At 42.0% G+C, this 14369-nt stretch overlaps 1 protein-coding gene across 1 annotated transcript in view; it reads right to left on the reverse strand.

Moving 5' to 3' along the window:
* The window catches only part of man1b1b (mannosidase, alpha, class 1B, member 1b), a 54376-nt gene extending 45580 nt beyond the window's left edge, over positions 1–8796 (reverse strand). The window contains exons 1-2 of the mRNA XM_041193160.1: positions 8698–8796; positions 319–461 (exon numbers count right to left, since the gene is read on the reverse strand). Coding sequence (XP_041049094.1) covers positions 319–423 — 105 coding nt within the window. The 5' untranslated portion in view covers positions 424–461; positions 8698–8796. The remainder of the gene's footprint in view (positions 1–318; positions 462–8697) is intronic.
* Between the last annotated feature and the right edge of the window lie 5573 nt (positions 8797–14369).

Here is a 14369-nt window from a genome sequence, read left to right on the forward strand (position 1 = left end):
AGTGACATACACTAATTCTACAAACTCCCCCTGTTCCCAATCACAAAGTAACACTGCTAAGTGAGATCCAGTCACAATATCTGTCCAGTGCCCAGATTTAGATAACTATTGCATGGACAATGCAAACTAACACTGAAGACCAAGAATTCATCCCCCCCGCCCCCCCAAACCCCTATTCAAGAGACCAATAATGCATTGAGACACAGGGCTCTTAAAACAAACTAGTTACAAAACAATGAAGCTGTTTTGTCCTTATATTGGACTAAAGTCACTGTCTCCCGAGGCTATTGAGGAAGGATACTGCCTGATTTGTCTTACCCGCCAGCAGGATTGCCTCCTCCACGTCTTACTGTTGTCATAGGTCCTTCCAGCCTGACTACCCAGCGTCACTGATATAAAGTCCCTCCGTTGCGGTGAATACATCCTTCAAATCTTTTGGGAGGGTGACACTTTCCAGTGCACTGCAAATTGATTCAATGAAAAAAACATTGATACTTGCCTTATTTTTAACTTACAAGAGCTCCATGGCAACAATCACATTTGTCTTTCTCAATACAGAATGAGATTATAGTTTTCAAGGTTACAACTGTTCACAAAAAAAACTTTGTATAATGTATGATGTAGCAATCTTCATAAATGTGCTTGGAGTTGGAATCGAGTAGGCAGAAGGTAGTAGGAGGAATACAGCAGGTAGCCATTCAGCCTCTCACACCTGTTCTTTTATTAATTAGATAATGGCTGATTTGTACCTTAAACTCTATCTACCCATCTTGGTTCCGTAACCTTTAAAAAAAAATCTGTTTTAAAATTGATCTAGCCTCAACAGCTTTTTTGAGGGAAAAGAGTTCCAGATTTAAATGACCCCATCGAGTGAAGAAGTGCTTCCTGACATCATCCCAAAACAGCCTAATACTAATGTAAAGGTTATGCCCTCCAGTTCCAACTACAGGAAAGTAGGGGCAGAAGCTTCAACCTCTGATGTGTACCTTTCCACAATTCTTCAATAGCCAATGTGAATCTTAAAGTGATTCATATATGGTCCCTGTCTGCCTGGTTTCTTTAGGGTAACCAAGGAACATCATGATTTGCTACATTCTTTTTAAAAAGGACACAATCCAATGATGTCCCTTGGATAGCACAAAGTAATTAGGGAGGCTTGGACCATCAAAATTATAGTTTGCATTTTTTCTAAGACTATTCAAGTCATAATTTTGCTCATTCACAGGGATGCTCTTCCTTCACCACCCCCATTTCTCTTGGGCTGTGTTCTAGAAGTTGAAATTGAAAGCACCTCGGGTAGCACATAGCAAACACAGGTAGCAGCAGAACAGTGGTTATGATATTAGGCTAGTAATCCAGAGGCCTGGACTAACAGCCCAGAGAGACATGAGTTTGAATGCCACCATGGCAGCTGGGGAATTTACATTCAATTTATAAAAAATGTGGAATCATGTTACTGCTGGATTGTGTAACAGCCCATCTGGATCACTAACGTCCTTACCTGGTCTGGCCGGAATGTGACTGACTCTCAACTGCCCTCTGCAATGGCCTAGCAAGCCACTCAGTTAAGGGCAATTAAGGGTGGGCAATAAATGCTGGCCTTGCCAGCAATGTCCACAATTCATGAACAAACAAACAAAAATTACCTTAACACTTGAATTTCTGGTTTACAACCCAGAAGTTTTGCAATGTTCATACCAATGCATATTAATAATCATTCCACCAGTTATATAAATCCAAAACATTAAAAGTTGTTCATTAGCTAAGAGCGGCGAACTTAAGATAGCTGAAAGCTTCACACCTGGGTCATTTTGAAAAAAATAACATTTTGTAGAGAAATGATGGCCAAACACTCAAAGCCAGCATCCACACTAAGCAGATTTGATTAGACATGAGTTTCATAAAATCTCACCTGTTGAGAGATTTGCCCATAAAGTACTTTGACAAAGAACAACTGGTGAGACTTTACATCTGGCAAAATAATCATACAATTTCCTACTCCATTCTCCTTCATGTGTTTATCTAGCAACCCCTTCGATGCATTTATACTATTTAACTCATCTGCTCTTTGTATTGCCGAGTTCCACGTTTAAATCATCCTTTGGGTAAAGAAATTTCTCTGAATTCCCAACTGCATTTATTAGCGACTGTTTGATATTTACAGTCTCTAATTTTAGTCTCTGAACAGAAACATTTTCGTTATGTCTACCCTATCCTTTTAATAAAGCTATCGACCTTCATTAGGTCACTCCTCACCTTTCTTGCTTTTAGAGAAAAGAGCCCCAGCCTATTTAACCTTCCTTGATAGCTATAAACTCTCAATTCTCACACCTTTCTAGTAAATTGTTTTGCACCTTCGCCAATACCTCTATAATTTTTTAGTGATTTGGAGACCAGGAATGTGCAGTCATCCAACTGTGGTCAAACCAAGGTTCTATACAAGTTTAGCATAATCTTTCTACTTTCAATTTTATCCTTTGAAAAATGAACCCAGCTGCTTTCTTTGGCTTATTTTATGGCATTATTAACCTGTGTCAATACTTTTGAGTGATGTGCATGTCTGTACCCCTAGATCTCTTTGCTCCTCTATCCCACTTAAGATATTTATTTTCCAAGGAGTAATATGTGCCTCTAATCTTCCCAACAAAATGTATCCCTCACATTTATTGCTCAATATTAACCACAATCCTGATGTCACCCCCAAATTTTGAAATTGTACACCAATTCTGAAATAATTTATACTTCCATAAAATATAATACATATTTACATATGCACAAATAACTTCACCACAGTAAAATAAAACTGCGGTAAATCATCATCAGCAGCAATTTTCACTGCACCCTGATGTATGAAGCGGTAAATTTTTCTTCCCAACCACTATCTGACAAGAGGAAGGAAGGTAATAGAACTTTGTAAAAGTACATTAGGAAGAGGAGCATTTTAAACATCAGCAGAAATGTTTATCTGGTAAAGATGTGGAGCGAGACGGGCAGTTATTAAAAAATACAATTGGAGAGTGAAGCGTGAAGCTACAACCTCCCTATTCTTCACTTAGTCACCAAATGCCTACTTGCTGTACCACAAGGACAAATGCAAGAAGAAATTATTTTCAGGTGTTATTAGTCACATTCACAATTTTCACTTCTAACCAAAGACACATTGATAGAAGTTACAGAAATATATCATAAAATAGCCAAGATGCCATGAAAAATACACAAGATGCAAGCTAGATTCAACTTTCAGAATTATTGCTCTTCTGCACAGCCTTTTGTCCAGGTATAACTTATGCAGCACACTGATTTTCAAAACTGCTTTCTGGAATTGTGTTGAGCATTTCAGTATAGCACAAATGTACTGTGATGTCTAGGGGACGAGTTAGTGATTATTAACACCCAAGTGGAAAATTCATGCAATGCCAAACCTTAAATTAAACCCAATGCGCAATGAGACAAGTCATTTTAAAATATTTAAATCCATATGGTTTTCATTAAATGCAGCAATAACTTGTTTTTTCACACCTTTACCATTGAAAAACAACCCAAAACACTATCTTAAATAATTTAACAGGAGATGATTAAATACAAATAAATCTGATTTATAATTGTTCTGTTGGAAACCATTATTCCACACAAGATGGTGAAAAATGAAAGGTTACTTTTAAATAAATTAGTTTAAGCTAAAATACATATCTTTGTTGAGACATTTCCCTAGTTAAATACCAGCTTCTTGGCAGTTTCTTCAACAGATGGTTAGTTAACCAGGGTGCTTTAAATGCATTACAGGAGGTAAAGTTTCCTCAGATGCTCGCATCATCAAAGCTCGGAAACAATATAATTTGTAAAAAAAATTAAAACAGATCCCTGTAAATAATGCTTACTTTCATTAACAATGGAACTATAAACAACCTACCTAAACAAACAAAAAATAGAAAGTTAAAGTAAAAAGCTGCAACTTAAATCTTATGTTATTGATAGTCATGAGTTTCAGGAATTTAGTTGTATCAAGTCACTAACCAATGTGGGGTGGGGTGAATTCCTGAACTTGACATGAAGGAACCAATTTTGTCCAAATGACAAACGATTTGTTTCTGAGGAGGGCTGACCATTTAGAAAGTCAGAATTACCTGGAAAAACTCAGCAGGTCTGGCAGCATTGGCGGAGAAGAAAAGAGTTGACGTTTCGAGTCCTCATGACCCTTCGACAGAACTTGAGTTCGAGTCCAAGAAAGAGTTGAAATATAAGCTGGTTTAAGGTGTGTGTGTGGGGGGCGGAGAGAGAGAGAGAGAGAGAGAGAGAGGTGGAGTGGGGGTGTGGTTGTAGGGACAAACAAGCAGTGATAGAAGCAGATCATCAAAAGATGTCAACAACAATAATACAAAAGAACACATAGGTGTTAAAGTTAAAGTTGGTGATATTATCTAAACGAATGTGCTAATTAAGAATGGATGGTAGGGCACTCAAGGTATAGCTCTAGTGGGGGTGGGGAGAGCATAAAATATGTAAAAATAAAATAAAATAAATAAATAAATAAAAAAATTCTCTTTTTATAATGGAAATAGGTGGGAAAAGGAAAATCTATATAATTTATTGGAAAAAAAAAGAGAAAAGGAAGGGGGAAACAGAAAAGGGGTGGGGATGGGGGAGGGAGCTCACGACCTAAAGTTGTTGAATTCAATATTCAGTCCGGATGGCTGTAAAGTGCCTAGTCGGAAGATGAGGTGTTGTTCCTCCAGTTTGCGTTGGGCTTCACTGGAACAATGCAGCAAGCCAAGGACAGACATGTGGGCAAAAGAGCAGGGTGGAGTGTTAAAATGGCAAGCGACAGGGAGGTTTGGGTCATTCTTGCGGACAGACCGCAGGTGTTCTGCAAAGCGGTCGCCCAGTTTACGTTTGGTCTCTCCAATGTAGAGGAGACCACATTGGGAGCAACGAATGCAATAGACTAAGTTGGGGGAAATGCAAGTGAAATGCTGCTTCACTTGAAAGGAGTGTTTGGGTCCTTGGACGGTGAGGGAGAGGAAGTGAAGGGGCAGGTATTGCATCTTTTGCGTGGGCATGGGGTGGTGCCATAGGAGGGGGTTGAGGAGTAGGGGGTGATGGAGGAGTGGACCAGGGTGTCCCGGAGGGAGCAATCCCTACGGAATGCCGATGGGGGGGTGAAGGGAAGATGTGTTTGGTGGTGGCATCATGCTGGAGTTGGCGGAAATGGCGGAGGATGATCCTTTGAATGCGGAGGCTGGTGGGGTGATAAGTGAGGACAAGGGGGACCCTATCATGTGTCTGGGAGGGAGGAGAAGGCGTGAGGGCAGATGCGCGGGAGATGGGCCGGACACGGTTGAGGGCCCTGTCAACTACCTCGCGGAGGCTGAGCGTCAACTTGCAGACACTTCCTCCTACCTCTCCTTGGACCATGACCCCGCCACTGAACATCAAGCCATTGTTTCCAGGACTGCCACTGACCTCATCTCCTCTGGGGATCTCCCTCCCACAGCTTCCAACCTGATAGTCGCCCAACCTCGGACGGCCCGCTTCTATCTCCTACCCAAAATCCACAAACAGAACTGCCCCGGTAGACCGATCGTCTCAGCTTGCTCCTGCCCCACAGAACTCATTTCTCGTTATCTTGACTCCCTTCTCTCTCCCCTTGTCCAGTCCCTTCCAACCTACATCAGTGATTCCTCTGACACCTTACGTCACATCAACAATTTCCAGTTCCCTGGCCCCAACCGCTTCCTCTTCACCATGGATGTCCAATCCCTCTACACCTCCATCCCCCACCAGGATGGTCTGAGGGCCCTTAGCTTCTTCCTCGAACAGAGGCCCGAACAATCCCCATCCACCACTACTCTCCTCCGTCTGGCTGAATTTGTTCTCACGCTGAACAATTTCTCCTTCAACTCCTCTCACTTCCTCCAAATAAAAGGTGTGGCTATGGGTACCCGCATGGGCCCCAGCTATGCCTGTCTCTTTATGGGGTATGTGGAACATTCCTTGTTCCAGTCCTACTCCGGCCCCCTTCCACAACTCTTTCTCCAGTACATCGATGATTACTTCGGTGCCGCTTCATGCTCTCGTCGGGACTTGGAAAAATTTATTAATTTTGCTTCCAATCTCCACCCCTCCATCATTTTCACGTGGTCCATCTCTGACACTTCCCTTCCCTTCCTTGACCTCTCTGTCTCAATCTCTGGTGATAGACTGTCCACCAATATCCATTACAAACCCATCGACTCCCACAGCTATCTCGACTACAGCTCCTCACACCCCGCTTCCTGTAAGGACTCCATCCCATTCTCTCAGTTCCTTCGCCTCCATCGCATCTGTTCCAATGATGCTACCTTCAAAAACAGTTCCTCTGACATGTCCTCCTTCTTCCTTAACCGAGGTTTTCCACCCACGGTCGTTGACAGGGCCCTCAACCGTGTCCGGCCCATCTCCCGCGCATCCGCCCTCACGCCTTCTCCTCCCTCCCAGAAACATGATAGGGTCCCCCTTGTCCTCACTTATCACCCCACCAGCCTCCGCATTCAAAGGATCATCCTCCGCCATTTCCGCCAACTCCAGCATGATGCCACCACCAAACACATCTTCCCTTCACCCCCCCTATCGGCATTCCGTAGGGATCGCTCCCTCCGGGACACCCTGGTCCACTCCTCCATCACCCCCTACTCCTCAACCCCCTCCTATGGCACCACCCCATGCCCATGCAAAAGATGCAATACCTGCCCCTTCACTTCCTCTCTCCTCACCGTCCAAGGACCCAAACACTCCTTTCAAGTGAAGCAGCATTTCACTTGCATTTCCCCCAACTTAGTCTACTGCATTCGTTGCTCCCAATGTGGTCTCCTCTACATTGGAGAGACCAAACGTAAACTGGGCGACCGCTTTGCAGAACACCTGCGGTCTGTCCACAAGAATGACCCAAACCTCCCTGTCGCTTGCCATTTTAACACTCCACCCTGCTCTTTTGCCCACATGTCTGTCCTTGGCTTGCTGCATTGTTCCAGTGAAGCCCAACGCAAACTGGAGGAACAACACCTCATCTTCCGACTAGGCACTTTACAGCCATCCGGACTGAATATTGAATTCAACAACTTTAGGTCGTGAACTCCCTCCCCCATCCCCACCCCCTTTCTGTTTCCCCCTTCCTTTTCTCTTTTTTTTCCAATAAATTATATAGATTTTCCTTTTCCCACCTATTTCCATTATAAAAAGAGAAAAATATTTATTTATTTATTTACATCTTTTATGCTCTCCCCACCCCCACTAGAGCTATACCTTGAGTGCCCTACCATCCATTCTTAATTAGCACATTTGTTTAGATAATATCACCAACTTTAACTTTAACACCTATGTGTTCTTTTGTATTATTATTGTTGACATCTTTTGATGATCTGCTTCTATCACTGCTTGTTTGTCCCTACAACCACACCCTCACTCCACCTCCCACTCTCTCTCTCTCTCCGCCCCCCACACACACACCTTAAACCAGCTAATATTTCAACTCTTTCTTGGACTCGAACTCAAGTTCTGTCGAAGGGTTATGAGGACTCGAAACGTCAACTCTTTTCTTCTCCGCCGATGCTGCCAGACCTGGTGAGTTTTTCCAGATAATTCTGTTTTTGTTTTTGTTTTGGATTTCCAGCATCCGCAGTTTTTTTGTTTTTATCATTTAGAAAGTAACATCTGCAGCAAGCAGTGATACGAAGGAGCTATCCCCCTTCCGTGCTCACTAATCTTATCTACACTACACAAGCAACCATATTTCCTGTGGCTGTTGTTCAGCTGCACAGTCAGAAGGCTGGGAATATGCCACCTGCACAATGTTCACACGAGCAAAACACTGGAAAGGGTAGTAAAAATCAGCCAAGAATGGTACATGAAAATTTGTCAATCTTTTTAAAAGACATCACAATTTTTGAATCAAAATGGGCATCGGTCACTTCCAATAAGCATCAATGGAGATATAGCCTGTAATGTGACAGAATGGGGGAAGAAAGTGAAACGGGGGAGGAAATAATACACTTTGCAAACTAAAAGTGGAAAACAAACTGAGAAACATAGGAAAGTAACACTTTATTTAGTAACTCAATCTTTCTCTGTTGCGCACTGCACTGGGGATAATCTTACTCATAAAACCCAAACACAAGCAAATGAAATAATGTCCATTTTCAGGGATGACATTTAAAATGGTTAGGTTTAATATATGTCCTCCTGGCAGGTCCATCGAATGGGGCAGGGTGAAGATTAAACCCAGTTAGATTACAAGTAGCATTTCCCTGAAATGAAACTGCCAACATTAGGAGTGAGATTTGGGTTTGAAGGCAGAAGCAGCATTAAAATCCAATTTAAACACAGCAAGGATTGTGTTTCAGGAATTTAATGCATTGATTATGTAATTTAGTTTGAATGAAAACTAGGTTAAAGTCAGGAGTGGTCTGAGTGACCTGCCCAATGGGGGGGGGGGGGGGGGGGGGCAGCAAACCCCGCCACCCCAGCCGCTACGCCGGGGCCGCTCTCTACTCGAGCAGCCGGTCAGAGCCGCGGCCTAGCGACCGAGGACCGAGTCCCGAGTCCCGAGTCCCACTCCGGGGGTGTCGCACTGCCACAGCCCCGGGGTCAGGGCTGCCCCTGTCCGGAGCGTTGGTCTCCCACCATCTGCCCGCCCTCCTTTCCCCCCCGTCCCCAGATCCTCACCTTCCAGCTTCAGCCACTTGCTCCTGTCCCCAACTCCGCCACAGCGTCACTGCCGCTAGAACAAGACACCTCCCACTGAACAGCAGCCTGACCTCTCACAAGCAGCAGATCAGCAACAAGCATTGCAATATCAGCCGGGATTGTAATAACAATAAACATTGCAGCAACATAAGGATTGAAATGACACCAAGTATAATAACCTTAAGGCTTTTAATAGCAATACGTATTACAATAACAATAAGATTTGTAATAACAGCAAGTATAATAACAAGGACTGTATTAAAAACATTGTAACAACAAGCAGTGCAATGACAATCAGCACTGAAATAACAATAAGCATTGTAATAACAATAAGCATTGTAATAACAATAAGAATTGTAATAACAAGCATTGTAATCACAATAAGCATTATAATAACGGGAATCATAATAACAATAAGCATTGTAATATCAATAAGGATTTCAATAATACTTGTAATAACAATACGAATTAAAATAACAATAAGGATTGTAATAACAAGTATAATAAAAAATTGTAATAACGATAAGCATTGTAATAACAAGGATTATAATAATAAGCACTGTAATAACAATAAGGATCGCAATAACAATGATCATTGCAATAACAATAAGAATTGTAAGAATAAGCATTACAGTAACAATAAGGATTGCAAAAACAATAAGCATTACAATAACAATAAGGATTATAACAATAAGCATTAGAGTAACAATAAGCATTATAATTAAAATAAGAATTGCAATAACAGCAATAACCAGTGCTATCTCAGACTAGATGAACATAAAAGTCCTCCAAACTAAATATTGGGAAGACTACAGCCATTGTTTTCGTCCCTGCTCCAAACTCAATTCCCTAGGTACTAAACCTATCTCTCGCCCAAGCAGCTTCTGAGATTAGTCGAACATGTTCACAATCCTGGTGTCACATTTGATCCCAAGATGAGTTTCCACCCTTATATTCATGCCATCACTAAGACATTCTAATTCCACCTCTGCAACATCGCCCAACTTCACTCCCATCTCAGTTCATCTGCTGCCAAGCCCTCACTTGTACCTCTGTTACCTTTAGACTTGACTATTCTAACACACTCCTGACCAGTCTCTGACATTCTACCCTCCATAATCTTGAGGTCATCCAAAAATCTATGCTGCCTACATCTTAACTCGCACTATGTCCCATTCCCCTATGGCCCCTGTGATCACTGACCGACATTGGCTCCTAGTCAAGCAATATCTTGATTTTAAAATTCTCATCCTTCCATGTCCTAACCTCTCCCTATCTCTGTAATTTCCTCTGGCCCTGCGACCCTCCAAGATACCTGCGTTCCTCTAATTCTGGCCTCTCATGAATCTCCAATTTTAGTCACTGTACCATTGGTGGCTGCATCTTCAGCTGCCAAGATCCGAATCTCTGGAATTCTCTCCCCAAACCTCTCTGCCTCGCTACCGTTTCTTTCCTCCCTTAAGACACTACTTATAATCTACCTCTTTGACCAAGATTTGGTCATCTGATCTAATATCTCCTTATGTAGCTTGGTATCACACTTTGTTTTATAATGCTCCTGTGAAGGAGCATTATAAATACACGTTGTTGTAATAATAGCAGTAATCATAATGCTAGTAGTGATAACATTACAATAACAATGACAGCTATTGAAATAACACTGATAACTATTGCAATAATAGCAAAAGACAAACTATACTAGCAACCTTTAAGATAACAGGTGGCAAGGGAAGTGGATTGGGAAAAGTGATGGGCTGCGAAGATTGAGGGCCACAAGGTCTAAAATGTAACCAAACAACTGGGACAAAGTCCCAGAGAACCGAGGCAGGCCTTTTAAACAGCCTGCCATGGCACTCAGCTGTCCCTGGGGCCATCTCTGATCTGCTTCTGGGGACAACGGGCCTAACTCCATCCTCCACACCACCCCCTCCCCCACACAAACACACTGGGAGCGAAGATTCCATCATTCAAGGGCCTTTCTATCAAACTGCGTGTGGCAAGCCTATGAATTTCCCAACTCAAGCTATTAGCCTTGACAGCAAATATCTGGGCCAAAGTGCTGTATAGATGCATGACTTTAAAGTTACCTTTCAATTACTCATGTGCACTGATCCAATTATCCCAAGCTCTTGAATGCTTCTTTGCTTTAAGCCTGCACTCTGTTTCAACTCCTCATGAACTAAGTCATTAGACATGAACTAGTAACATATTTAAAGGGAAGGATGTTTAGCTCTGATAGGGTGGGCAGACAAGTGTGAAAGCAAGTGGGCATGGAAATTTGCATTGTTGGCCAACATATCTGTTTTCCAGCTCCTTGCTGTACCAGGCTATTTTCCCAGAGGAGTGATGGGGGTCAGTACAACTACCCACTCGCAAGTGGCATGTAGCCAATTAAGGGGATTAAATGGCCACTTAAGGTATATTATCAGAGGTCAACAATGGCCTTGCTTTTATTGAAAAGTTAAAAAAGCTGGAGAGAGGGTGTCTCTGTCTCGAGGCATCTTCTCTCTCTCTCTCTCTCTTTCTCACCAAACGGCAGCCTGTTTCTTCTTCAGTGTTGGATGCCCTCCTTAATTGGATGGCAAGCCTGCCATCTAGCCAGTAATTGGCCAATTGGAGGAAACTCACTGCTGGGTGGCTGTTTACCATACAGTGTGGGCAGCTGACCACCACTTGATTCTGATGTTATGGTCCCGGAGCGTATGGGGAAAATCCTGCCCAAAATCTTGTGACTGCATGAACTTCTGGTTGGTAGTTGTCCTGATTTTGTCATACCGGATGACAATAATGCCTGAAGGAACACCTGAGATGCAATACATTGGCTAAGTACCTTGAGTTTAGATTTAAAAATCAATTATTTTTCAGTATAGATCTGCCAACAGTAAATGGCACTGCTGTGTCTTTTATATCCCTTACCCAGCTGACCTTGACCTACTTGTATTTGGTGACCTTGCAGCTTACCCTCTACCGATACCTCAAATATTGCCCTTGTTCCACAAATTGCTGCCTATCCCAAGTCACATTTCGCCCTGGCCTCTCACTTGTACTCTTCAGCAATTTAAATGTTTGTTGGCTTGCCCTGTCCTAACTCTGGCCTTCCACTCTCACACATTTGACTTTTTATTTCAGTTATACCAGCTATTTCAATTTCAATAATTTTCAACTTTGCATTTATCGCTCAGCAGGATTTTCAACCTGCTCATTAATGGTTTCTATTTTAGGTTTCAAGGCTAGGTGTGAGGAAACAAGAGATGCAGTCAGGAAGGCTAAGGACAGAGATGGAGAAAAAGAAACAGCACAAAAGATGCGGAGATACAGGTTTAAGAACCAGATGTGGAGGGATAGGGATGAGAGTTTACAATAGACACAAATGTGCAGAAGATCACAAGATAATTACAGATGAAGGTCACTTTTTGATTGGCCTTTTTGTATACTATCTAATGTTGCAATTCTCTACGTCGCCTTAGACACATCCTTTCAATGCTGCAAAGCCAAATTTTCTCCAGTGTTTCCTATTAGCTAAAAGCTCTAAGACGGGGACCATCCTTGTAGCTCTTTTCTGCACATCCTAAATTATTTGAATACCTCACTTATACTCTAATTAGAACTGGACAGAATAATTAAGGTACTGCCTGTCTTGAGCAGTGTATTGTTTGATCATGACTTCTTTTGACTTGTATTTTTACAGCTTTGTACAATGAAAGACTTGCATTTATATAGCCCTTTTAACAACCTCGGGACATCACAAAGTGCTTTACAGCCAATGAAGTCCTTTCGAAAAGTAGTCACCGTTGCAATGTAGGAAATGCGGTAGCCAAATTGTGCACAGCAAGGTCCCGCAAAAAGCTTTCTGATAATGACCATATAATATTTTTTAATAATGTTTTTTGAGACGTAAGTATTGGCCAGAAAACTGGGGATAACTGCCCTGCTCTTCTTTAGAATACTGCCATTGATGTTTCATTTCCACCTGAGAGATGGGGCCATTGTTTAACATTGCATCCAAAACAGGGCAACTCTGCCAGTGCAGTACAACCGCAATACTTCATTGACATGTCAGCCTAGGTTTTGTGCTCAAGTCTCTGTAGTGGGACTTGAACCCACACGCTTGTGACTCAGAGGCAAAGTGCTACCAACTGAGCCATGGCTAACCCCATAAATATTCTTTTGTTGATTACTGCTCTTGTACAAGTTGGACATTGAGGCTCGAATTTGCACAGGGATGGAAGGGCTTAGTCAAACTGGTTCCAGAGCCCCAATTCAGGAAGTCCCGCCCCTGAACCCAGATCCACCATTTTCGTCAGGGGCAGGAGGTATTTCACACGCCTGTGGTCCATGGAGGCAGCGACACATTTAAAAGTGCAGTTGTCTTGACTCAGAAGCAATTTTTGACACTCAAGTTTCTGAAACAAGGTTTATGGTCTTTAGACATTTGAGGAAAAGATCCAAACCTACTGGAGTTCTTTAAAATCAGGTACCCTTTTGGAGAGCTCTAGATACACCTTTGGGATTGTCAACAGTAGATGTTAATGTGCGTAAAAAGATGGATAAGCTCTTTGGAACTGTTAAGCTGTCAAGTCATTTAAATCCCCATGGCCTTCAAATTTGGGAAAAAAGCAGCCTTCAGTTGAAAGAATTGGTGCTAGCAATTTTAATAGCTGTTGTTTGACATAAACCTGACAGTTATTGTTGTTGGACTAGCACTGTGTTACGATCCCAGCTGCTGTTAATAGTAGACAAGTCAGATCCCAGAGTGAAACCTGGCTTAATAGACCCTAACTTTTTTTTTAGAGAACACAGAGGAAAGTTACTAAACAAATTCGCAGGAGTCTGTTAATGAGATTTTAATACAAGTAATAAAATATTTATTAAAATGAGAAAAATAAACTAGTTTTCACCAGACAAAAAGGTTGGAAGTATCTCAAGCACAAGAAGACAATTCAAATTCCCACTATTACTTTACCCCAGCAATATCTTTACAGACACATAAACCAGTGAAGAGTTATGACTAGCACGACACAATAGCTTCTCACTTGGGACTGGCACAGTTGCAAATAGTTTTCCTTGGGTGAATTCCTGAGCATTCACTTGATGCTTCTCACCCAACTCATATCTCTCCATGAGTCACCCAAAAACTACACTCTAAACTCATTGCTTCTTCAACTTCAGATCAAACAAATGAGTTCCCTAAATCCAGTCTTCCAGTAGATCCTCTGCTAAACTGATCACTTTACTGAGTCCCAAAACTGATTATTCAGTTAACTGCTGTTCCATTAGCCTTGCAGTTTTTATTCTCAGAGAGCTTCAAACCTTCTCTGCCTGACACACATACTCAACTCCCCTCTCTCAACACCTGTCTTTTCTGTGTCTTTGTCTTTGGATCACTGTTACTCAGCATCAGTAAAGCTCCTCTATTTTGTGTTTATTTTTCAAAATCATTGAACATTTAACCCCTTTTAACCCATCTCTTTTACTTCAGGGGTTGTAAGACCTCATTAAAATGTGTATATGTATATATATATATATATATATATATATATATATATAAACAAACCCTAAAGACTTGACCCATCTGTCACAAGTCTATCCAGACACCCAGGGGCCTAGGTTCATTAAAAAATCTAAGTGAAACTGAAACCATTTTATCTTCC

Source organism: Carcharodon carcharias, chromosome 8, assembly GCF_017639515.1.
Source record: "Carcharodon carcharias isolate sCarCar2 chromosome 8, sCarCar2.pri, whole genome shotgun sequence".
NCBI classification, from domain to species: domain Eukaryota; kingdom Metazoa; phylum Chordata; class Chondrichthyes; order Lamniformes; family Lamnidae; genus Carcharodon; species Carcharodon carcharias.